Here is a 24,944-nt window from a genome sequence, read left to right as displayed (position 1 = left end):
AGCACAGGGAAGTCAAGGGGGTGTTCGGGCATAGGAAACAAGCTGGAAAAGAAGGCACCGGCTCGGATGAGAACATGAAGATGCAACCCTGCTGAAGGGGAGGGTCAGTAATAATAACATCGTTCATCTGCAGGCACCAAACCGAGCAGTCTGCTGCAGAGGCGGAGGGCAGGTTTTCCCAGCACCTCATGGCAATGAGTCTCCCAGTACCTAAGGCAGGGCAGCAGCTCCCCCTGGCAAGGCTGTGGGCTAAGTGTCTGCTGGCCAGTGACAAGTAACGCTGGACAGCTAAAGGCATCTGCTGCCACCGCCTTACTTGAGTGCAGAGCTGGGCTGGGAGCACAGTGCAGCCTGCAGAGACACACTGAGCATGTGCAAGGCATGCTCCAGCCCAGGACCACAGAAAGGAAAAATGAGAGGCAACACAGAGCTTGGGCAGAGATTAACTAACCAAACAGCCGGACATTTATTACAAAAGCTGGTTTTCTCCCCTCCCTTCCTATGTTTGTGTTTTCCCTTTACGTCAGTGACTCAATAGTAAAGTGATCAGAAGTGTTCGAGATTAAGTCTGTCAACACATACTTTGGAGTGTAACATAATCCAAGAGGTGGGAGAATATTCCCTAACCCAGTGTGAATTAGGTGTCCCTCAAAACTGCACATTTCCCTCCTAGTTTGTTTACATAATTAAAATGTATGTACAGAATGGCCTTAAAGTAGTGATTCATATAGAATCCAGTCTGGAAGACATACACTCTAGCACCTTCTAAAAAGGACAGGCCTCAGGCCCTCACAATCCACTAACATGATTCAATACATACATTCCACACTTCTTCAGAGGTAACTCCAGGAACCCGGCTGCGACAGAGACCGATTTCCAAGAATAAGGCTTCTCGGAGGGTCTTAACGTCCCCAGACTGTAAATTTGAGTTTGAAAGCTCCACACTGGAATGTTCGAGATAGCTTACAGTTCATGAACAGAAGACTACTTCGAGGAGTCAGTCAAATGTCAGTGAAGTTGGAGAACAAGCTGACAGCCATTCTAGAGAGGACCAGGACTTCCAGAAGCCACAGAGTGACCCAGCCACAGGCACAGTGCAATCACCTTCTAGCCTCGGTAAAGGTGCCTTCTGTCCAAGGTGGGGCCACAGCTTCATCTGGCCTGAGCTCTGACTCCACGTCTTTATGGTGATGCCCTCTCTGCACACTTGCTTCCGGAATATCACCCGGCAGGCAGTCTTCTCATCAAACCAGCTTGCATGACTCTGCCTCCTGTTCACTTAGCCCTGAATTAAGGCTAACGAACCAGGGCCCAGGACCAAAACATGTAAGGTTAACGGAGGAGCTGACAAGCCCGACGAAGAGGTTGGCAGGTTCCTTTCAGTACATTCACAAATATAATAAAAAATCATCAGTAACTGCTGTAGTGTCCAAAAATGATTCGACAGTGTCGGGGGCAGTGTTGCAGGACGCCTGACAAGCTGAGGTTCCCGTCGGTGCTGTGAGGACTGCACACGCCTGAACTGAAGGCCTACAGGCCCCCATGAGTGTCCCAGCTGGTTCTCTCGTGGGCACCAATCACTCACTCAGTATGTGAGCTTGTCTCCTTCGCACAAGAGAGAACACTTCCCTCACTATTAATGGTGAGATAAACAGAATTGTACAACTTGTCTGTGGAGAGAAAAAAGTTTTTAAAATGAAGCAACAACTTACTTTTGGTAGAGCATCATGATTTGAACATTAGCGATGGATTTGAGCAAACAATTCTGACATCACAGGAAGAAAACTGCCTGTCTTCAGCGGATTAGAAAACAACTTTTGAAAATTAGTTAAGACCACAAACACACAATGTGAATTAGCTGTCATAAATAAATAAATAAACGAAGGAACGAACTAATAATAAGTAAATAACGGAAGTGTGCCACTACCACGGGCAAAACAAGTTACTAGAGCCTCTGATGAAAGTCGGGCTTCTCCTTTCTTGTTTTACATTTTTTACTTTTTATTTTTTTGTTTGTTTTTTTCAGACAGGGTTCTCTATATAACAGCCATGGCTGTCCTGGAACTCCCCCTGTAGACCAGGCTGGCCTCGAAATCAGAGCTTCCCCTGCCTCTGCCTCCTGAGTGCTGGGATTACAGGTGTGCGCCACCACACCTGGCAAAAGTGGGGTTCCTTACAGCAGATCTGGGTTTTCACTTCAATAGTTTTGGTAGTCTCACATCAACAGGTACTTCCTTCTAGTTAGCAGGTCTTTACAAGGCTTTTTATTCATTTTTTAATGTATTTACTTGGTGGGGGAGAGCCACAGCACATGTGTGGAGATGGAGGCCATCCTGGAGGAGTTGGCTCTCGCCTTCCACCATGCTGAGGTAGCGCTCACATTTCTGCTAACTGTTACTGCTGCAGCTTGGCTGGCCTGCAAGCCGCTGAATGATTTTCCTGTTTCTGCCTTTCTTCTCGGGATCCCAGATGTGCAACCACATCTGGCTCTTTAGGGAGACTCTGGGTATCGAACTTGGTTAAAGGGCTTGTGCAGCTTGGACTTTTACTGAGCCATCTCTTTTTTGTTTGTTTTGCGGGTCTGGGGACTGAACTCTGGGCCTTCAGCACGCTGCAGCTCTAGCCCACAAATGGATCCTGGAAGCAAATGTACTCTTTCTTTAAAGACAAAGTCTTCCAGGCTGGCCCTCAACTCATAATCCTCCTGCCTCTGCATCCCAAATCTGAGTCATTAGAAGCTGGAGAAGAGAGCCCAGGGACTCGCTCGTGTTGACCTATCCCATTCCTCCTTGGGACAGGCCAGAGGACAGCTGCTTAGAGTCAGGTGATGGTGGCCAATTAGGATGCCTGGTTTCAAGGCTAAGCCATCCGCAGACGAACTCAAGCTGACCTGACATGAGCATTGTCCCATCAACAATACAACAGAATATGTCACGCCTTGCAGCGTCTTAGAATCAGGGCCTCTCTGGCTGTCTCTCATAAAGCCCAACATCTCAGCCAAGACTTTGGAGCTCAACACCTGCCCCTGCGCCGGGGCTAATTAGAGCTCCCTTCTCTGTAACACTGTTGCCTTGCTGCAGAATTCTCCAGCCCTGTTTAGCAGCCAGGCGGCAGCCCAGAGGAGCACACTGATTAATGGCTGGCGAGGGATGAGTAAGCCTCTTCGCTTCTCTGCAATTGTAAACGGCAACACTCATTAGTCTCAGGTCGGGACAGGCAAACTCAGGGCGCCCTTTGGCTCCTTGAGAAAAGAAACAAGTCTTCTCAGCCTAATCAAAAGTTACTTTTCACCCTACAGTCTTTAAAAGCAATCAGCAATTTTGTTGGTTTCAAGTAGTGATGAAATCAAATGTTCTAAATTAAACAGGAAAAAAATGGTTAAAGAAAAAAAGCACAGGCTTACCATGAGAATGAAGAAGTAGAAAACCCACATCCATCCTAGGTTGTCCTGGATCAAAGACACCAGATACTAAAAAGAAGAAAAGGAAATTGTGACATAATTCTTTATAAATTAGCAAGATGAGGGCTGGGGGCATGGCTCTATTTGATAGTGTTTAGCTAACATTCACAACGCCCTGGGTTCGACCCCCAACAACACATAACTGAACATGGTAGTGCCCTTGAAAGGTGGATCAAAAGTTCAAGTTCATCCTCTACCACATAGCCACCTTGAGAACAGCCTGGGCTATGTGAGACTGCCTCAAGAAAACGGGGTCAGGAGCTTGCAGAGTCAAACGGCCCGTGGTTAGCAGCACTGGCTACTCTTAATCATAGCCACCTGTCACTCAGGGGGATCCACACCCTCTTCAGGCCTCTGAAGGCACCAGATACCACACAACACACACACACACACATTCATGAAGGCAAAACACTCATACACATAACCAGCTCATTCTGTACAGAACTGCAGAAGGAGCTGTATGCTGCAGGTTTGCTCTTTGGAGGAAGAACAGTATCCTCGGTGCCTCCTGCGCCCTCCTCATCTCCTGGTGGAAGGTCCTAGCGCTGATGCTTTCAAAAACAAGCTAGCTCCCCAGGCTGCTCACTTTTCTTCCTGTTTCCCTTTCCCAGTGTTTCTGAGGCACAGTCTTGCTGTGTAGGCTTGAGCAGCTGGCAGTTGATATGTGGATGAGCGACCTCAAATGCCCTGCTTCTTTCTCAACCATACTATCTGTTCACGGGGTTACTATGTTACCAACATTCCACAATATAACTCCTTCCCTTCACTTTCTGTTGTTTGCTTTGGTTTTTTGAGAAAGGGTTTCTCTGTGTAGGGTGGCTGTCCTCACTTTATGAGCCAGGCTGGCCTCAAACTCAAAGAGATCCACCTGCCTCTGCCTCCCAAGTGCTGAGATTAAAGGCGCACACCATCATGCCTGGCTTTTCTCTCTTTCTCTCTCTTTTTTTTTTTTTCCTTTTCCAGAGCTGAGGACCAAACCCAGGGCTTTATGCTTGCTAGGCAAGTGCTTTACCACTGAGCTAAATGTCCAACCCCCTGGCTTTTCCCTTTATTTTCAATTATTGAAAAGAAGCTAAAAGCACTTAACCCAGCTTTTTCTCCCTCCCCCAATTACAGGAATATCTAACATAAAATTACCCATTTTACACTTTTTTTTAAAAGATTTATTTATTTATTTATTTATTATGTACACAGTGTTCTGTCTGCACATATCCCTGCATCCCAGAAAAGGGCACCAGATCTCATTACAGATGGTTGTGAGCCACCACGTGGTTGCTGGGAATTGAACTCAGGACCTCTGGAAGAGCAAGCAGTGCTCTTAACCTCTGAGCCATCTCTCCAGCCCCCATTTTACATTTTTTAAAGTATATGTGTGTCCATGTATGCACAAGTATATGAGCTTATGCCCAAGAGTAAAAGCTGGAAGATGGTATCAGGTGTCCCCCTCCATCACACTGCCTATTCTTTTGAGGTTTTCCTGGACAAAGGGGTCAGATTTTTCTCAGCTAGGCTGGAAGCCACCAAGTCCCAGCAATCCTCCCGTCTATGGCTCTCAGAGTTGGGGTTACAGGCAAGCCTAGGATTCCCAGCTTGTTACCTAAGGGCTAGGATCCCAACTGGTCCTCCTGATTACACAGTGGGTGTTCTTCACCCCTGGGCCATCTCTCCACTCCCTAATTGTAACCATTTTTAAACACACAGATTGGTAGCATCAATTACAGTCACAATGATATACAACTGCAACAGCTATTTATTCCCACATTGTTTTTTTTTTTTTTTTTTTAAGCTGAGGATCGGACCCAGGGCCTTGCACTTGCTAGGCAAGCGCTCTACCACTGAGCTAAATCCCCAACCCCAAAATGAATTTTTTTTTTCCTAAGACAGGGTTTCTCTGTAGCTTTGGTGCCTGTCCTGGACTAGCTTTTTAGACCAGGCTGGCCTCGAACTCACAGAGATCCGCCTGCCTCTGCCTCCCGAGTGCTGGGATTACAGGCGTGTGCCACCACCGCCCGGCTGTTTTTAATCTATAACAAAAGCTCTGTGAATCACAGCACCCACAACCCTAGCCACTGGCAAGTTCTATTTTGTTTTTTTCTTCTCCCCAAAGCCAGGGTCTCACTCTCTAGCCTAGGCCGGTCAAACTTAATCCTTAGTCTAGGACAGCCTTGAATTTGTGGCAATCCTCTACTCCCAGTCTTTCAAGTGCTGAGATGACATGCATGTACTACCATACCTGACTTAATAACTTCTAATTTACTTTCTAAAGCTGTAAATTTGCCTATTGTAGATATTTCATGTAAATATATTTTTTTAATTTGGCATTCATTTAGCAAATTTTCAAGGTTCAAACATACAGTAAGCATGCATCAGCATTTCATTCCTTTTCATGGATGAACAGAATTCCACGGAATGTATATAGCACATTTTTTTTAATCCATCCATTGTTGGATGCCTATTTCCACCTTTTATACTATGAATAATATTGTAATGTACACCAGAATACAAATATTAGTCCTTCTTTTCAGCTGGAGAGATGGGGAAATAATGCAGAAGTACCATGCTGCATCATATAATAATTGCATACTTAACTTTGCGAGGGGAGTACCCACATTTTTTGCATATTTAATTTTTTGGGGGGAGAATACCCACATTTTCCACAAAAGCTCCACCATTTTGTTTCTGCTTATACCAGCAATGGAAGGCTCTGATTTTGCCTGGACACACAGATGTGAAACATGTGAGTGCCTGGTCCTGTGGAAGCCAGAAAAGGGTGCTGGATCCTCTGGACCTAGAGTCACAGTCAGTTGCAAAGCATCATGTGGGTGCTGGGAACTGAACCTGGGTCCTCGGGGACAGCAGCCAGTGTTCTTATCCACTGAGCCGTCTCTCCAGCCTCTATTTCCTGCTTTTTAATTATAGTCATCCTCACTAGGAACGAGGGTCAGATCTCAGTGTGGTTCTGATTTGTATCCCCTACTAAGGCTATTGAGACTCTTCCTGTGTGTTATATCAGCCATTTTTATGTATTTTTCATCCAAATTTGTCCCTGTTTTCTTTGAAGAATTTCAGAATTTTAGCTCCTCAAGTTAGATCTTTGATCCATTTTGGCCCTGGACAGCCTGGTTGTTGTTACACAGCCAAGGTCGACCTTAAACTCAAAGCAGTTCTGCTGCTTCTGGGGGCTGGGATTGCAGGTGCACACCATCATACTCAGTTTGGAACAATCTGGTTTTCAAGGAATGCAGAGTTTGGTACAGAGGACAGAGATCCAGATTGGTAAATTGGCAATCATGTGCAATAGGTGTTTCCTGGAGGCATGTACCAAATGCTATGGCAACCAGGAGGAAAAACAACAAATCCTTGAAAAGTCCTGGGAAGGCAGAGGCAACACTAGCACCTGGAGCAGCCCAGGGAATGGCTGAGGGCGAGGCTGACGGAGTCTTAGCCTTCAGGGTTTGAGGCAATGGCAAACCATCCAAAAATCCTCAAGAGGCCGGGTGGTGCTGGCGCACACCTTTAATATCAGCACTCAGGAGGCAGAGGAAGGCAGATCTTTGAGTTTGAGGCCAGCCTGGTCTACAGATCTCTGAGTTCCAGGACAGCCAGGACCATCTGGAAAAATAAAACAAACAAACACAAATCCCCAAGAGAAGGGAAGAGCAGTTAAGAACGATTTATTGCTGACCTACTTGTCTGACTGTGGAGGTCAGTCCAACAGTGACCCGAGCTTACCATTAGGATCGGAACACTGACATGGGAGACATACAGGACTAAACCAAGTAGTCAGGCATGGTAGCACAGTTATTATCCCAGTCCTCGGGAGGTGGGTCGGGAACTCAAGGTCATGCTATTCTACACAGCAAGCTCAAGGTCAGACTGGGCTATGTGAGAAACTGTCCTCAAAAAGGAAAAAAGAAAATTTCAAGTAAAATTACTGCAATGTTAATTACAATTACCTACCTGATTAACTTAGAGAGCACTAGTGAGGAGCAATCTAAAACACCCAATGCGATGGGGCCAGAGAGGTGGCTCCGGGGGTGAAGGCCCTTGTCTGAGCCCGACGGCCTGAGTTCCAGCCCCAGGACCCACAGAGTGGAGAGAACAGATTCTGGCAGGTTGCCCTGCCTTCTACACATAGACTCACACACGAAAATACCTAAGTGTATAAAATAAAATGCTTGTTCGCCACCCCCTCAGACATGAAGCCTTCTGGATGGGTGACAGTCCCCCTGTCTGGTTTCCACCTCAGAGCACGCAGAAGGAATTCTCCTACCCTTATTAATTTTTTTTTATGTTTCTGTCCCTTAGTGACACATCCTAATGGTCAAATATCCTAAATATTGTGCAGCACTTTGGAACCAGCATGTCTCCTGTGTGCCGGAAGCAGCGTAAGGCTAGAGGGAGAACCGAACCAGGATGCTGCCCTCACGGAGCCTGCATTACTGCAGCGAGCAGACACTGATGAACATCCATTACATCTACAGTCTACTCTTCCTCACTGCTTGCTCCCCCACTGACCACAAGCATTAGCTATCAGTGATTCACCCCGCTAGTCAGGCAAACCAGCAAACTTTAAGTCATTCTGACTACCACAGTAGAACAATCAGCCTAGACACTCTCTAGCATCCACACGGGAATTTACAGCTCAACAGGTTCCATCTCAGCCTATCTGCAGACTTCCAGAGTTCTGCTTCCCAGACGACTCTGCGGCAGGATACATACAGTCACCCTCTGGGACCAGTCACAGATGTCTAGGCATGGAGAAACAGCCTGTACACAGAGGTAGCTACACACTATGGCCATGTGAGGTGCCTTCCATGTTAGGTCTCAGGGCTTTCTGTACACTGGTCTGCAGCACAAGAGCGCCACCTACCGTGGGAGCCAGCAAGCACATGCTCTTCTCACCTGGCCCACAGCAGCACCAATACTCCCAGTTCCATCGACAATTCCTGTGACAGTCGCCAGAGCCTCACTGCTCCCTTGGATCAGCTCTTGGCGGCCCAAGTCTGCAGAAATAGCCGAGCTAATCATATTGGATGGTCCGCCAATAAAAAACCCTGAAGCCATAAAGAGAACAGGTTCATGTAAAAATATGATCCCAAGCCGGGCAGTGGTGACACATGCCTTTAATCCCAGCACTCGGGAGGCAGAGGCAGGCGGATCTCTATGAGTTCAAGGCCAGCCTGGCCTACAAAGTGAGTTCCAGGAAAGGCGCAAAGCTACACAGAGAAACCCTGTCTCAGAAAAAAAATATATATATGATCCCTAACTCTAGCCAGGTAAGACAAAACATCATCCCAATGTCTTTTAACATGTTGGGGAGAAACAGAAAATAAAGGACAGCATTTTCAAACTAACTGGTATCTACTTTCCTAAAATCCTTCCTGAATGGTATGACACTCCAGTGAATATATGGCACCTAAGGTTAAGAACAACACAACAGGACACATAGTCTGCTTAATGCTCAAGCCACTCAAGTCAATAACCATGCTGGCAAGACAGCGCTGTTTCAAAGGTCAGGGATGCCGCCTGCCACTGCTTCATAAGGTCAACCCATGGCTGGGTGTGGCTTGGCTTTGTAAACTTGGTCTTCTTACTGGAATCAGAGTCACACATCTTGCTGAATTAAAAAAAATAATTTTTTAAAATAACATGTTCCTTAATTGTGCCCAACTACTTTATCTAGTGCTCAGGAAAATACTGACCCAGTTTGGCACAAGAGAAAAAGCTAACTGTCCTGGACTTCCATAAGCTGGTGGATGGAATTCCAATGTGACACCTTCCTAAGTCACTTTCTGAATCCAGATGTTTCGGACATCTGTCCACAGGGACAGCTTCTGTCCCGGAGGGGGAAGCTGGCCAAAGAGGCATCCACCTCTCTATCACTTGAGTTCTACGGAGCAGAGGTTTCAGTGTCAGTGGATCTGCGGGAGACAGCCTTCCCCGAACACCCGGAGGAACAGCACAGTGAACACAAGGGCCTACCGTACCTGTGATGGTCATCAGAAGCGCATTGATGGACTTATTGTTCGGAGAGCCTGCGAGAAGAGACACACAGCACGGTGACTGAAGAGCAGTGGCCCGTGCCTCCGTCAACAGTGCACAGCGGCTGCATCTCTGACACCTCACAATCCCTCCAGAGACAACAAAGACAGACAACCCTCACCGCCTGCCTCTTAAGCTTTTGTCCTATCTGCCTCTGGCTGCAGCTCAAGCTAATGAGATGTCTAAAAGCCAGAGAAAGACTCTACCGTCTTTAGAACACACACACACACACACACACACACACACACACACACACACACACACACCCCAAGGCCTACTAATTACCATCTTCCCGCTTTTGGAACCTTGCCCCCTTTTATGGTTTTATCAGCTCTCATGCTGTCCCTCTGGAGCCGCCCCCAAACAAAGCACTACACTCCCAAGCAAGCTTTCAAACAGACCCACAAAGCAGGAGAGATGCCAGTTTCCTCTCCACACAAATAGAACCACGTGATGGCAGTTCCCAGGCACTCAGAGCTAGTCTCAGCTCTCTCCATGGCTGACCACTGACTCTGGGCAAGGGTCTACCTTCAAGAGATCAGGAATCAAGGCAACTGCAAAGGAATACTCACGACTATACCCAACAAGGGACCCAACCGCCAGGAAGAGGCTGAGGGCCAGCACGGGAGCTCTCTTCTGCAGCACGTCGGAGATGAAGCCTTGCAGAGTCCCACCTTGAGGCACAAAGAGCATGTACGTCAGTGGGATGCAGCCATGCCTGGGCCAAGCTATCTGAGGCAAGCTCCTCAGGGCCCAAAGACAGCTGGCTCTGGCACGGTGACGGCCCATGGACAGGACACCTCAAATCAATCAAAGTAAGAGAAAAGAAAACCATCAAAACCATTACTACCCATGTTTACTATTCCCTACCAAATAAAGAGTGAAGTGATCCTGGATTGTCTTCATTGTAATTTAAAGCAGATGATGAATTAACTAAGTGAACCTGTAGTCCCAGCACCCTGGAGGCTGGAGCAGGAAGATCATAAACCGGAAAGCAGCTCAGGCTGCCTAGTGTGAGCTTGGGAGGCTCGGCCTCAGCACCACCAAGTTTAGGAAGACGCCTCACGAGCTACTGACAGAGCCCCTGAGCTGCATCTCCAAACCAACTTTTTTCGTTCTGCACCAAGGTACCTTTAATTTAGGAAGGTGTCTACATCACCTTTGTCTCTGGACCTAAGACTACCAATAGCTAAGTTCAGATATAATGCCCATGTACCACCTGAGGACCTACTGTGCAGTTCATGTGCTCACTGTATCTGTGTGTAAATACCACAGAAACAGAGACGTTAAGGTGGGGCCATAGTGTGTAATCTGTTGATCTTAGTTTAAAGTTTATTATTTCCTTGTTTGTATTTCTGTCTATACCACAAAGCCACTGGTAAAATCTGTCATAGAACTAGGATTATACATATTTGCTAGCACGTACAAAGTCCAGGGTTCAATCGCTAGCCTGGAAAAATCAACTAAATCGCTGTATACAGCAGGGCATTTGCAAACACACACACACACACATACACACACAGGAAAGGAAAATTCCTGCTCTTCTTCCTTCCTCTCATATCTGACAATCTACCCAGGAAGACGCTGTGTTTGCTTCCTCAGCCAGAGACAGTGGGAGGAAGCCAAAATGAACACATTCCCACTCCATCTTGAATCTCTCACAGAATCAGCTTCAAAGCCAAGCCACCCCTGGAAGCATACAAAGGGGCTGCATTTAAAGAGATTCCCGAGTGTTCCCAAGACAAAAGGACTGATCCATCAACCCAGGACTAGGACAAGACAGCCTATGAATCACAGCCGTCTTGGGCTGGCCTCCTCGATATGGACTTTTGTTCTCCCACAAGTTTGAGGGTTTACTGGTAGGATGGGTTGGGAAACACGGCGAGCAGTAAAACTTCAAATGAAGCAAGGTTTCCCGACTATGGAAGGAGACGCACACGTGCGTACCTACAATGCCTCCGACATCATACCAAATGGACAACTGGTCAGCTTCGGCTTCCTTCCACCCGAAGTTGTTACTCAGATAAAAGGGCAGCCAGAAGAAGAAGGAGTAATTCACCAGCTTCAGGCAGGCATAGGCCAGTGAGTACTGCAGGAAAAACACAGCTATCACCAAGCAGCAAACAGCACAGCCCGATGACCTCCCTGACTTGACCCGGAAGCCCTCTTCTCTTTACTCCCACTGCTTTCTAAAACAGGCCTTAAAATTAAAAAAAAAAAAATCATGTACAGCTTTTTCTTAACTATCCCCAGTTTCTCTCCCATCCTTTCTCCGGCAAAAGCAAGCCGGTGTTTGGAACCCACAACGCAGTGTGCACTGTACCCACATTTCTTTATTCAGACAAAAGGCCCATGGTATCTGTGCTGCCAACCCGCATCAGCTACGGACAAATCAGCCTCCAAACGTCTCAGCTCATACTGTAAGCAGCCAGACTTCCGGGGTGCTCTTCCTACCAAGCTAATGCTGCAAACTACGGAGAGCAATGCGACTCAGTCACAGAAAGACATCCACCTGAGGACCACTTTCATATTAGAGCTTCCAAAAAGCCCTACATCCCACCAAGGAGAGCGTCTCTGGTGGGCCAAAAAGGAAGGGATGTGGTCGTGTGGTCACAACTGGCCTCCTGGCTCTCTTTTGAAAGAGAGCTGCCTTAAGTGGGTGATGGCTGAGACTCCTGTATCCAACACATTATTACCAGGAAACCCTGACTATTAGCATCAAAGGGAAGGCGGAGGCAGAGGGCTGACTTCAAAGGGTGTCTGGCCAGTGCACCCCTGCCCCCCGAGCACCAGCTATTCCCCAGGTGCCACTTGTTGAAGAAGAGCTTCCCTGGCAGGGCGTCAGCCACCCCGTAGAGAGCCAGATCTCCGCCAGCAGAGCTCTCTGCCCAGCGGAGCTCTCTGCCTGCCCGCAGCTGCAAAGACAAAGGCGCGGGTTAACAGACTTCCTTTCCACCCTGCCCCTGCTGGAGAACAATGGCTTAGGAAGTACAAAGGAACCAGCAAACGAGTCTCTTGTTTGGTCACAACAAACCCAAGTTCTGTCTCCACCAAAGCAGCTACCAGCAAAACACTTTAAGAACTGAAATTCAGACAGGCTCTTCCTAAGAACAGGGCCACAAGCACTGGAGCTTCCCTAACACTAGTCACTGTCTCGATTCAAGCATTACAGGGTTACACTTACACGGACTGTCGCTTGACTACCTGTTGGGTGGGTTAGGCTTTTTAGCAGAGAGACACAGGCAGAAGGGAGCAGAGAGGAACAACACAGGATGGCCTACAGCCTGACTCAAAAGTGGGGGCGGGGGAAATGCATAAGCATCATGAAAACAAGGGGACAAGAACAGGTGCTTTGTCAACTACACAAAGAGCCAGTGTTCTAGACCCAGGCAAGATGCGTGTCATCTCCATCCCACAGGAAGGGGAACTGAGTCACAAGGATGGGTTGGGTGACTTACTCAGGTCTCACAGAAAGTTAGTGGGGCAAGCTGGAAACACAAACTAGGCCTCTTAACTTCCACTCCAGTGGTAGGGCACCCAAAACATCAAAACAGACAGACTGCCCCAGAAGGGGTATGGCTCAGACGGAGGTTTACCTGACATCAAAGGTTGTGGAGACACTGGGATGCGTTACCAAGAAATACTGAGTGCCTGTCCTGGACAGGGTGACTCCCTACTCCCTGAGATGACCAGAAGTCACAAATGAGGCAGATAGTGAACCGTTCAAACCCACGTAAATTGGTCCACGCAAATTCAACAGACTCAAAACACATATTTAAAAACTTGTCATTTTTGTCTCTGGAGTTGCATGCTAGATCAGGGCCAGCAGGTTCATGGGTCACATCTGGCCACGCCCATCCGCAGCTTCTGTGTGTACAGAGTCAAGGGGTTGAACTAAGATTTCTCAGTTCTCCCAGAGCTACAAGTATTAGTCATCATGGCCATCAGGGAAGCTGCGGGGTGCTCCACAGTCTCAAAACACACTGGTAATGAAGGCGGCTTCCCTGGCCGGGGTGGAAGGAGACAGGCGAGCGAGTCCTTACCAGTAGGACTCCAGGGAGGCAGCAAGCCTGGTGAAAACTTATTGCCGTCACTTGGGTGGCAGCCCCGTCCTCTTGGATGGAATAACTGGGCTCACATCCATCTTCATCTTCAGCACCACTAATGAGGGGCCTGTGTGAATCTTCCTCCGAGCTTCCTTCTGCCTCAATACTTGGGAGACCTAGGACAGCACTAACAGTGACCAATTCCACAGTCCCACCTGTATGCCCAGCCCTGCGTCTGTACGCCCTGCCCTGCATCAGGCTTCACATGCATCACTTACAGAGTGATGCTGTTTTTATTTTCCTTGTGTAGAAGACTCAGCTAAGGTCCAGAGACCAAGGACAAGTAAAGCTGCACACCCTTCTGCTCCTGTGGCTTCACTTGTACACACTCCACATTTAACCACAAGAAAACATCAAACCCAAACACTTTCTAAAGGAAAAGAATCCAGTCTCAAGATGTTTGTTTGTCTGTTTTGGTTTTTCGAGACAGGGTTTCTGTGTAGCTTTGTGCCTTTCCTGGATCTCACTCTGTAGCCCAGGCTGGCCTCGAATTCAGAGATCCACCTGCCTCTGCCTCCCAGTGCTGGGATTAAAGGCGTGCGCCACCACCGCCCGGCTCAGTCTCAAGATGTTACACTCTTAGCCGGTGTCTCAGTTACATAAACCGTCTACAAACGTTCGGCTCTTCCTGCACTCATGTGAACCTCACTCCCCTCAAACACCTGCAGGAACTGGACAGGATGCACAGGGCCAAACTGTCCCTTTAATGCCCTGAGAGTTCCACTTCCTGTTCTTGGACTTCCCTCAGCTCCTAACAGTAAGGTATTTTGAACGGAAGAGATGGCTTCTTCTCACCGATTTCTTCTGGTGACACCAGGAGTCCAAAGAAGATGACAATCCCACCAGCAAACTGCACAGACGCCGTCACCAGAAAGGCATACTGGAGGAGAAGAGAGACGGCTGAGTGGTTCTTACCCAGAGGTGTCATCACAGCTGTTCATTAGACACACGAGCGGGGGTCGGACAGGAACGGCAGGGGACGGGGAGGACTTAGCACCATGCCAAGTGTTCCTACATGTGACTCCCCAATGCATTTTCCTAAGGACATGGTGAGGCTCACAGAGGACCATGTGGGTCCCCTGGATACTAACTTGGTAGCCCAGGCTGGCCTCGAACTCACAGAGATCCGCCTGGCTCTGCCTCCCGAGGGCTGGGATTAAAGGCATGCACCACCACCGCCCGGCCCTGTGGCTTTTGTTCTCCAGGGACCGTTAGGAAACATACAAGCTAATGCAACCATTATCACTCTTCCTTTCTCCAATGGCTTCTCGAGGCACACTACTTGGCCTGCCTGCTGTCTGTGAGATTTTCCCAGTGTCTTCATCTCTTTAGTTAGAGGTTCTGATCCCAAAGTCACAACTGCATAGACGGCATCCTCTAACAGGTGCATCAGAGTTTAAATACCACCCTGTCGGCTGACAGTTAACGTCAAGCTTTGGCTCTGATACATGGTGTTGTGATAACTGCAGACAACATTTGATGTACATGTGTGAGCACATTCACCGGTGCCGACACTTCCCAGAGGTGGACCAGCCTGGTCAGAGCCGCCGTAACCTGACAGACATTGCCATCAACAGTCATGGCCATTGCTTCACAACCTCAAGATCACAATAGCTTACCAACCTTATTTTACCCAACTAGTAAACACACAGTATGGTCTTTCTGTCGTTCCCTTATTTACTTACTTATTTTTCGATAAAAATAATTTACTGGTTAAAAAAAAACCCAACTGTGCCTTCCATAACTTTCGGACAATCTGCATACTTATTCTTCATTCCCACATAGGAACATTAGAAGGTCGAACAAAGGCTGGAGAGATGGCTCAGAGGTTAAGAACACTGGCTGTTCTTCCAGGGGCCCTGAGTTCAATTCCCAGCACCCACATGGTGGCTCACAACCATCTGTAATGAAATCTGGCTCCCCCTTCTGGCCTGCAGTCATACATTCAGGCAGAATGTTGTATACATAATAAATAAATAAAGCTTTAAAAAAAAAAAAAAGTTGAACAAAGACTGCTCAGCTCTCCACACACCCAGCACTATAACAGAGCCAGTGTGCGCCCAGCTTCTTGTTCTGTTGGCTTTAGGGACCATTTTCTGGGAAAGTTTCACTTCTGGCATCATTTAGACTACTAAGGATATTTGGGATGGATGCCTAGGGCTTCTTGGCCATTTGATTCCTCAGGAATTCAAAGTAGTTAAAACAATGCAAATAATTGGTATCATTTTGTGATGATACTCCCAAAGGCTCAGAGGTCAGAAAGAACATGATCTGTCTTTATTCCTCTTTCTGTGTGAACAGCTTACTTCAATTTGAGCCTGCTGGGGATCCACTACACCACCCTATTCAGAGTCTGCCAAATACTCAGCAGAGTGACCATGCCCCACTCCCAAAGGCTTTCTCCCATCTGCATGGACTTTAGTCGGCTGTGTACCTGGAGACGGCTCTCCACACCCATGATGGACCACTGGCAGCTGAGCTGCCAAGGCACACACCCACTCTCATTCAGTACTCATAATTTTATCATCTTTTCCCTTCTTGTATAACATTTTTTCCCCCAAGACAGGGATTCTCAGGCTGGGGATTTAGCTCAGTGGTAGAGCGCTTGCCTAGCAAGCGCAAGGCCCTGGGTTTGATCCTCAGCTTCACATACAAAAAAAAAAAAAAAACCCCAAAAAAATAGACAGGGATTCTCTGTATAGTTTGGTTTTGGGGGTTTGTTGTTGTTGTTGTGGGTTTTTTGGGGTTTTGTGTTTTTTGGTTTTTTTCAAGACAGGGATTCTCTGTGTAGTTTTGGTTTCTGTCCTGGATCTCACTCTGGAGAACCAGGCTGGCCTCGAACTCACAGAGATCTGCCTGGCTCTGCCTCCCAAGTGCTGGGATTAAAGGCGTGCGCCACCACCACCTGGCTTATATTACATTCTTGAAAGACTTCCATGCTGGGCTACAATTTGAGCGTTAGTGTCCATCACAGAGCCCAAGGCCCCTGCAAATCAAGTTAGCTCCTTCTATCAATAGCATCACATACTGTGGCCCCTTCTTGCCAGGCATGGTTGTGCACACCTGTAATCATGGCACTCGGGCGGAGGGAAGAGGATAAGGGGTTCACAGTCACCCTGGGTTAAATAGCAAGGGCAAGTGTACACATATAAACCGTGAAAGAAACACCCACCTCATAACCATACTGCAGAACAGATGAAGCCAGGCACGCTCCCAAAATATTGCCCACTGAAGCACAGGCACTCCAGAGACCAAAAACAACTCCTCGGCTAAGAAGAACAATGGAAAAACCAAGACAATGCATCAGTCAGGGATTCTATGTGCAGACAAAATGAAAAATGGCCAAAACAGAAAAGATGTGCACTACAAAGAATCAACATCCTATTTAAAGTTTGATAGATAAAATGATAAATGATAAAACCAGATTCTTCTAAGAATTAATGATATTAAATTTTCATTTAGGGGTTAGACACTGAATGCAGAGCCACAGCACTTGCATAGCAATAGTGAAGTCTTAAGAACTGAAGAAAAGGTCGGGCGGTGGTGGCGCACGCCTGTAATCCCAGCACTCAGGAGGCAGAGGCAGGTGGATCTCTGTGAGTTCGAGGACAGCCTGGTTTACAACGTGAGTTCCAGGACAGCCTCCAAAACTACAGAGAAACCCTGTCTGGGGGGGGGGGGGGGGGGGGGGGGGGACTGAAGAAAAAAAAAGAATTAAGAAGAGAAGCCAGGTATAGTGGCTTACGCCTCTGATGCCTGCACTTGGAAGGCTAGGGTCGGATTGTAGCAAGGTCAAGGCACCCATGCTACATGGCAGGACCCTGTCTCAAGAAAAACAAACACACAAAAAGATGAAAAGCTCCAATACTATAAAAATACTAAAACCCAGCTGGGCGGTGGTGGCACACAGCACTCGGGGGGCAGGAGCTAGGCAGATCTCTGTGAGTTCGAGGCCAGCCTGGTCTCCAAAGCGAGTTCCAGGAAAGGCGCAAAGCTACACAGAGAAACCCTGTCTTGAAAAAACAAACAAACAAAAAACACTAAAACCCATCAAGGGGGTCATGGAGCAGGCAAGTAAGCAAGCCAGGACCTAGGTTTATGACTGAGAAGAATCTGGTCTATGAGAACTGTGATTTTTTTTTTTTTCCAGCACTCCCAATCTCAGCAACTCCGTGGATTACTGTTAAGGCTCCCAAGAAGTCAGAGTCTAAAGCGGTACTGGCCCGACTTGTCTCTGCTGAAGCTGCTTAACAGCAGTCTGCCAGGCCCTTGTGAGGCCAGAGCAAGAGGATTACAAGTTCAAGACCAGCCTGGGCTCTAGAGGAAGACCCTACCCACCCCAAAGGCTTCCTCCCATCAGCATGGACTTTAGTTGGCTGTATAACTAGAGATGGAAGGTCCCTTCAGAGGCTCTCCACACCCACGATGGACCACTGGCAGCTGGGCTGCCGAGGCACACATCCACTCTCGCTCAGTACTCATCTTTTCCCTTCTTGCATTACGTTCTTGAAAGACTTCCATGCTGGGCTACAAGTTGTTAGTGTCCGTCACAGAGCCCAAGGCCCCTGCAAACCACGTTAGCTCCTTCTCTCAATAGCATCACACGCTGTGGCCCCTTCTTGCCAGGCATGGTAGTGCACGCCTGTAATCATGGAACTTGGGAGGCAGAGCCAGGCAGATCTCTGTGAGTTCAAGGCCAGCCTGGTCTACAGAGGGAGACCCAAGACAGGCACCAAAAACTACACAAAGAAACTTTGTCTTGAAAAACCAAAACCAAAACAACAATGCTAAACCACAAAGAAAGCCTGGATCCTTCGACTTTTCATCCTGTGCACTCAGCATGCTTTCTTCAGGGATGGCGTGGAGGATTCATCAGCAGGTACCTTCCTTCCTCCTGCAGCCCACACCACACATGCCAAGTCCAACATACTCTAACATGAAGGTTGAGGGGTAGGGAGGTGCTGTAAGCCCCAAATCATGGCAACATCTGAATTAGAGCCCATTTCTAGTGACCTTAGACACGTCACATGGATACCTATTCCTTCTGTAGTAGCAGCATCTTCTACATGCTACACAAGTGCTCTACTACTGGGCAATGTCCCCAACCTTGATGGCTGAGTTTCCTTATTGTTAATGCAATGATAAGGAAACCATAGAGTCTCAAAATACGGCAAAGGAAGCTAAACTCAAAGGAGCACGCATAATGGATGGCATTCGGGTGGGACTATTACAGTTTCTAAAGGAGAGAGGCGTAAGAAGAATGAACTGGGAAGTATGGCCTTAGCAATGTGCCATCACTGAAGTCCACAACACACTCTGCCATGGCTCTGTCTAAAACAGAGAGGAGGTGAGGCATGCTCTAAAGCGTCAAGCCCAAAGAGTTTGACAGACTCAGTGACCCAACATCAGTGCAAGCGGAGGAAGGGGTGGCATACCCAGCTTTCCCAAACCAGTTGCCCATCACAGCGACCACGCAGGGCCAGCCAGTGGACTGCAGCAGACCGTTCACAACCCACAGGCCGCAGTAGAACCACTTGCTGTAGAAGTGCAGCCATTCGGTGAGGGTGCCAAAGACAAACACCTTCAAGAGAAGGAAAGAAAAGGGACATGTGGCATCACATGGACACTTCCAATACATCCAACTGCTTTGCAGGATACACAAAAAATACATTTGTGGGGTGGGCAAATGGCTCAATGGGTAAGTATGCTTGCTATGAAAGCATGAGGACCCAAGTTCACATCCCTTTTAAAACTTGAGTGTAGTCTTATGCACCCTTGTAACCCCAGTGCTATGTGGGATGCAAACAGAAAAATTACTGGGGCTCAATGGATGCCAGTCAAGCTCTGGGTTCAGTGAAAGACCCTGCCTTAAGAAAATAAGGTGGAGAGTGAGAAATCAAAACATCAAAACCCACAATGTCCTCCACTGCCTTCTGTATGTGCACACCTGCAGGAGCGTGCGTGCGTGTGCACGCACACACACACACACACACACACACACACACACACACATACCCCGCTCCCCTTCAACTCGAATCCTCCACTCCAGAAACAGAGGCTCATTTTCCATCTGCTCCCTCATCCCCTCTGGGAATGCAATCTCCAGAGGGCTGAAGCACTACACGAACCCACATGTGCATGTTGGGTCAGGACAGAACCAGGCACTGAGCACCAGGACTGTCCCATGTAAGCCAGATGTTGCTATGGCAGCTACTAAGTTCACTCACTTAAGTGAATCCTATCTATCATCTGCTGAATTATTCAACAGCTTCTATCATGTGCCTGTTTTTTCCAGGCATTTTCTCAAAGGGACAGTTTATTTGCAGTCTAAGTCTATTTTGAGAGGACTTGGCATGGGTAAGTAGAATACTGTCAGATCTCAGTTGTAAATTCTAGAATAAGCAAAACTACAAGGAAAGAAAAATGGTCAATGGCTGCCCAGTAGCTGCAGGAACAGAGAGAGGCAGTCACTCAACCATGCTTGTTTGTAGAAACAAGACTACATACCTACAGGATTTATATATACATCTGAATGTTTTTAAGTATTAAAAAATTATGTATATAAGTGCAGTTCACTGGCTTATAAATAAAGTGCTTTGATTTCTAAAACTTTAAGAAATGGCAGACATTGAAAAACTGAAATAATCAGAATCTGACTAAAATCTAGGAGTTGATTCAATCAGTAAGAACCCTCACCGGCAGTAAGCGGTAACAATGGCTGACTCGGATGCTGCCGCGCACAGCATCTCACATGTCAGGTGCCATTCCAAACGGCCCTCATACAGACAGACACGCATGACCCTTACCGCACCCATGGGAGAATGTTTCTGCACATCCCCTTTGCAAATGAGGAAGGGGAAACACTGGAGAATCTGAGTCAGAAAACAGGAGAAAGAGGCGGCAAGCTGAGGCTGTCCCAGGCTAGGGTCTTGGGCTTACTCTGGAAAGCAAGACTGAAGCCTAGCACAGACAAAGGGAGTAAAATGTGAGCCAGAGCCCAGAAGAGGCCATGAGTGAGCCCTGCCAGAAAGAGGTGCAGAGCCAAGGGTGTCACCTGGCCACATGAGGGCCATTTGAGGCCAGAGAATGAGAATTAAAGCGCTCGATAGAAAACCGAGGCCGGGTCAGACAATCAGAATGTGTTAGTCTGTCTGCAGCCAAGGCAGGCAAGCTAGCATGATTGGCAGGCAGCCTGAGACCTGGCTTAAGAGAGCCAACACTGTGCTGTTTATGCAGACTATGTGAATCAAGGAAGGACGACAAGATTCTTACTTCACAAAGATCCGCCTCACGCCGGGCAGTGGTAGCGCACACCTTTAATCCCAGCACTCGGGAGGCAGAGCCAGGCGGATCTCTGTGAGTTGGAGGCCAGACTGGTCTACAAAGAGAGTTCCAGGAAAGGCGCAAAGCTACACAGAGAAACCCTGTCTCGAAAAACCATAAACTGCCCCAGTGAAAGACACACAGGAAGACCACATAAGACCAGTTTCATTACTCTACTCTAGGTGGAGATAAAAGGGCTAACTAACTAAGATTCTAGAACATCTGATCAAAGTAGCAGACACTGCTGGTCTTTACACTTTAGTCACCATTAGTGTGTGTATGATATGCAAGTGTGAGTGGGGTACTCGCATGCCAGAGTGCACTCCCGGAGGTCAGAGGACAGCTTTTGGGCATGTCTCTCCATCCACTGTGGGGTCAGGGGACTGACGTTGGGTCATCAGGTTTGCACAGCAAGCTCCTTGAACCCCTAAGCCATCTGGACAGCCCAGTAATAACCACTATAACCATAAAAATCTTCCAACTTACCACGAATGCAGAAGAACACATGCCGAAAGACAGAACCCATCGTAAATTCAGCCGGTCCCCAATGATGCCACTGATGAAGAGGCCCTAGAAAGACAGTGTTTCATCTGAAGGATCTAAATAGGACAGTCTAACCTGGAAGCACACGTGACAGGTGAGGCAAACTAAAGAGAGGGACTGGAAAAACCAAACCTTATTCACGGGTCTGCGTGAACTGTCTATAACACTGTACTGCAAACATTCTGCAGCAAGGCCCAAGCGAGCCCCCGGCTAGGTTCCATTTTCTAGATGAGCTGGATTAAGCAGTGGTTCTGAGCCTTCCTGCAGGATTCTCTGAGCCATGTGCACTTGGGGTTAAGAGATATTCCCACACGAGCGCACTCTGGCTGGAACCTTGCAAGGCACAGGCAGAGGTTACGATGCACCCCAACTGCCTGTGCCTCTTCAGGTTTCAGGAGATCACAAAGCAGGATGGGAAGGCTGAGGGGGCGATGACCAATGAGAGGCACAAGTGGCCGACCTTCCACTGTCCTGCCAGAGCCCAGCAGGAAGCAAATCCTGAGATCAGTCCAGACCCTGAGGGCAACACACCTTAGGTTTCTGCCACAAACGTCTAAAATGAGTAATTGTCTTGACTTCAAACTTAAACGGACGTAGAACCAACTATTTCCAATAAACTGAGTGCCTTAATAACACAGAACCCGCTGGGTGGTGGTGGCGCACGCCTTTAATCCCAGCACTCGGGAGGCAGAGGCAGGCGGATCTCTGTGAGATCGAGGCCAGCCTGGTCTACAGAGTGAGTTCCAGAAAAGGCACCAAAACTACACAGAGAAACCCTGTCTTGGGGAAAAAAAAACCAAAAACACCACAGAGCCCTCAGGTGACCAACGTCACAAGTGTCTGTCTGTCCCTCCACACCGGAGGCTTGGCAGACAAGCATCAGATTCAGTGGTCGACACACGCCACAAAAGCCTATGCAATTTGTGAGTAAGAGGACAATGGAAAACCCTCAATTCTCTTTCCGCTAAGGGAGCCAATTGCTGCTGTATTACTCCAGAAAGCACAAGGCCTGGAAGCTGCGGAAGGAAAGGCAGTTCGACAAAAGAACCATTTGGGGCTACAAAGATGGCTCAGTGGTTAGTAGTACTGGTTGCTTTTCCAGAATTTGGCTCACAGAATTCACATGGTGGATCAAAACTGTCTGGTTTCAGGGGATCTGATGCCCTGTTTCACCTCTACAGACACCAAGCACACATGTGGCATACAGATACACATGTAGGCAAAATGCCCATAACATGTGGCATACAGATACACATGTAGGCAAAATGCCCATAACATGTGGCATACAGATACACATGTAGGCAAAATGCCCATACACATAATTAAAAAAAAAAAAAAAATCTATCTACCAAGTGTGGTACAGCATGTCTTTAACCCAGGACTCAGGAGGAAGAGGCAAGGGGATCTTTGTGGGAGTGGGGAGGTCAGTCACGGGACAGCGTGTGTCTAGGCACAAGCCTGGGTTTGATTCTCAGCGCCACAATAAAAAAATATTCAGCCAAGTGGTGGTGGCGGCGGCGCACGCCTTTAATCCCAGAACTCACGAGGCAGAGGCGGGTAGATCTCTGTGAGTTCGAGGCCAGCCTGGGCTATCTTGAAGAATAAAACAAAACAAAAATTTAAGTAGTTATTTAAAAACAAAAACAAACAAAAAAACTCCATTAATTTTAAAACTTACCACAGCATAGGAGAACAAAAAAACAGTATCTAGTGTTCCAAGGAAAAGAGTAGCTTCCTCTGTGCTGGGGAACAAATGGTTGCTGCTCCAGATCTGCAGAAACACAGAACCAGTCACTCTGCTGTGACCTTTTAGTACCAACACTTCTCAACCACTTCCCAACCATCTGCATCCACCACCATCCCACACAGCCCTGGTATTGAAGAGCAGGGAGTGACGTCTAGTAAAGAAACACAGGCCGTCATGTGCACAACAAGAAAAGGGGAGCATCCCAATCAGAGTCCCCGCGTGAAAAGCTGCATGCTTTCAAAGGATCAGCCCTGACAAGGACCTGCTACTACTTCCGGTGCACTGAGGAGGCTCCTTAGTAGACCCTTCTCTTAAGTCAAAACGCTGAGATGCTGGTGACCAAGGCAGCTAGCTCAGAAAGGAGATTAGGTGTCGCGTACAAATGCAGGCATTTAGAAGAAGTAAGTTCTGACTGTACTAAATATTCAGGAATTAGAAACTGTATGCACCTCCACCCAGGAAAGCCATGTTTTATATACTTTAAAAATAACTCCCTGGGGGTTGGGGATTTAGCTCAGTGGTAGAGCGCTAGGCAAGCGCAAGGCCCTGGGTTCGGTCCTCAGCTCTGGGGAAAAAAAAAAAAAAAGAAACAATTCAGAGGATCCAGATTCCGTTCCCAGCAACCACATGGTGGCTCACAACCATCCATAAATCCACTCCAGAGGACCTGATGCCCTCTCCTGGCCTCCATTGAAATCAGGAACACAAGCATACACACGCAAGCACAGCACTCACACACATAAATTTTTTTTTTAATTAATACAAAAAATTGAACAAAAACAACTTCCCAGATCAGCTGTTACCTGGAGCTACAGGAAGACTTGACAGCAAATGAACACAGGAGAGTTTTGGGCAGGACGCAGCTCTGCTCGAGAGCCATGGCAGAGGTTAGGTTGCTTACTTTAGACTATTAAAGAGAAACTTTACTATTGGCAGTATTTTGTTTTTCCTTTTTTTCCTTTTTTTTTTTTTAAGCTGAGGATCGAACCCAGGGCCTTGCGCTTGCTAGGCAAGCACTCTACCACTGAGCTAAATCCCCAACCCGGCAGTATTATTTTTTAAGATTTATTTTTAGAGTCATCAAGGTAGCTCACAGGCATGATCCAGACCACCTGAGTTCAATCTCGAAGACCCAATGGTGGAAGGAGAAAGTGGTCTTCAGAAACTGTCCTCTGATTTCTCTACATATGTGCTGTGGCGTGCACATGCCCATAGTATATACACAAAGTTAAAGATGTATTTTTATTTCTACCCCACTGTGGGATGGAAGCACGCACGTGTGTCCATGTAAGTGTAGGTACCCACGGAGGCCAGAAACATCCGAGCTCCTGAAAATGCAGTTACCAGTGGTTGTGAGCTGCCTGACCCGGGTGGTGAGAAACCAGGGGCCTCGGCAAGGACAGGTGTTCTTAACTGTTGAGCATCTTTCCAGCCCCACAATACTGTTCTTTTTGTTTTTTTTTAATGTACATTGGTGTTTGGCCATGGGTGTCAGCTCCCCTGGAACTGGAGTTACGGATAATTGTGAGCCACCATGTGGTTGCTGGGAATTGAACTCAGGTCATCTGGAAGACCAGTCAGTGCTCTTAACCACTGAACCATCTCTCCAGCTCCAAAATATTGTATCTTTAACAGAAGGTAAAATCCTGAGGACTGGTGGTGTAACTCAGGAAAAAAGCTGGATTTAAACTAATTTCCCAGTTTCTGCCTTGGGTCAGAG

The 24,944-nt window shown here is 47.6% G+C and overlaps 1 protein-coding gene across 3 annotated transcripts in view; it reads right to left on the bottom strand.

Annotated features, from left to right (window-relative positions):
* Positions 1-431: 431 nt before the first annotated feature.
* Positions 432-24,944, bottom strand: part of Slc37a3 (solute carrier family 37 member 3) — a 41,357-nt gene continuing 16,844 nt past the window's right edge. For all 3 annotated transcript variants that reach the window (XM_036182141.1, XM_036182143.1, XM_036182144.1), the window contains 12 exons: positions 23,156-23,248; positions 21,421-21,504; positions 19,047-19,192; positions 16,784-16,880; positions 14,407-14,491; positions 13,549-13,727; positions 11,453-11,594; positions 10,078-10,179; positions 9,451-9,498; positions 8,366-8,517; positions 3,404-3,469; positions 432-1,670 (listed from right to left, as the gene is read on the bottom strand). In XM_036182141.1, coding sequence (XP_036038034.1) covers positions 1,578-1,670; positions 3,404-3,469; positions 8,366-8,517; positions 9,451-9,498; positions 10,078-10,179; positions 11,453-11,594; positions 13,549-13,727; positions 14,407-14,491; positions 16,784-16,880; positions 19,047-19,192; positions 21,421-21,504; positions 23,156-23,248 — 1,287 coding nt within the window. In that variant the 3' untranslated portion in view covers positions 432-1,577. The remainder of the gene's footprint in view (positions 1,671-3,403; positions 3,470-8,365; positions 8,518-9,450; positions 9,499-10,077; positions 10,180-11,452; positions 11,595-13,548; positions 13,728-14,406; positions 14,492-16,783; positions 16,881-19,046; positions 19,193-21,420; positions 21,505-23,155; positions 23,249-24,944) is intronic.

Source organism: Onychomys torridus, chromosome 3 (assembly GCF_903995425.1).
Source record: "Onychomys torridus chromosome 3, mOncTor1.1, whole genome shotgun sequence".
In the NCBI taxonomy this organism is placed as follows: domain Eukaryota; kingdom Metazoa; phylum Chordata; class Mammalia; order Rodentia; family Cricetidae; genus Onychomys; species Onychomys torridus.
The sequence above is the reverse complement of the archived record's forward strand: the minus strand, read 5'-3'. Positions and strand labels throughout refer to the sequence as shown.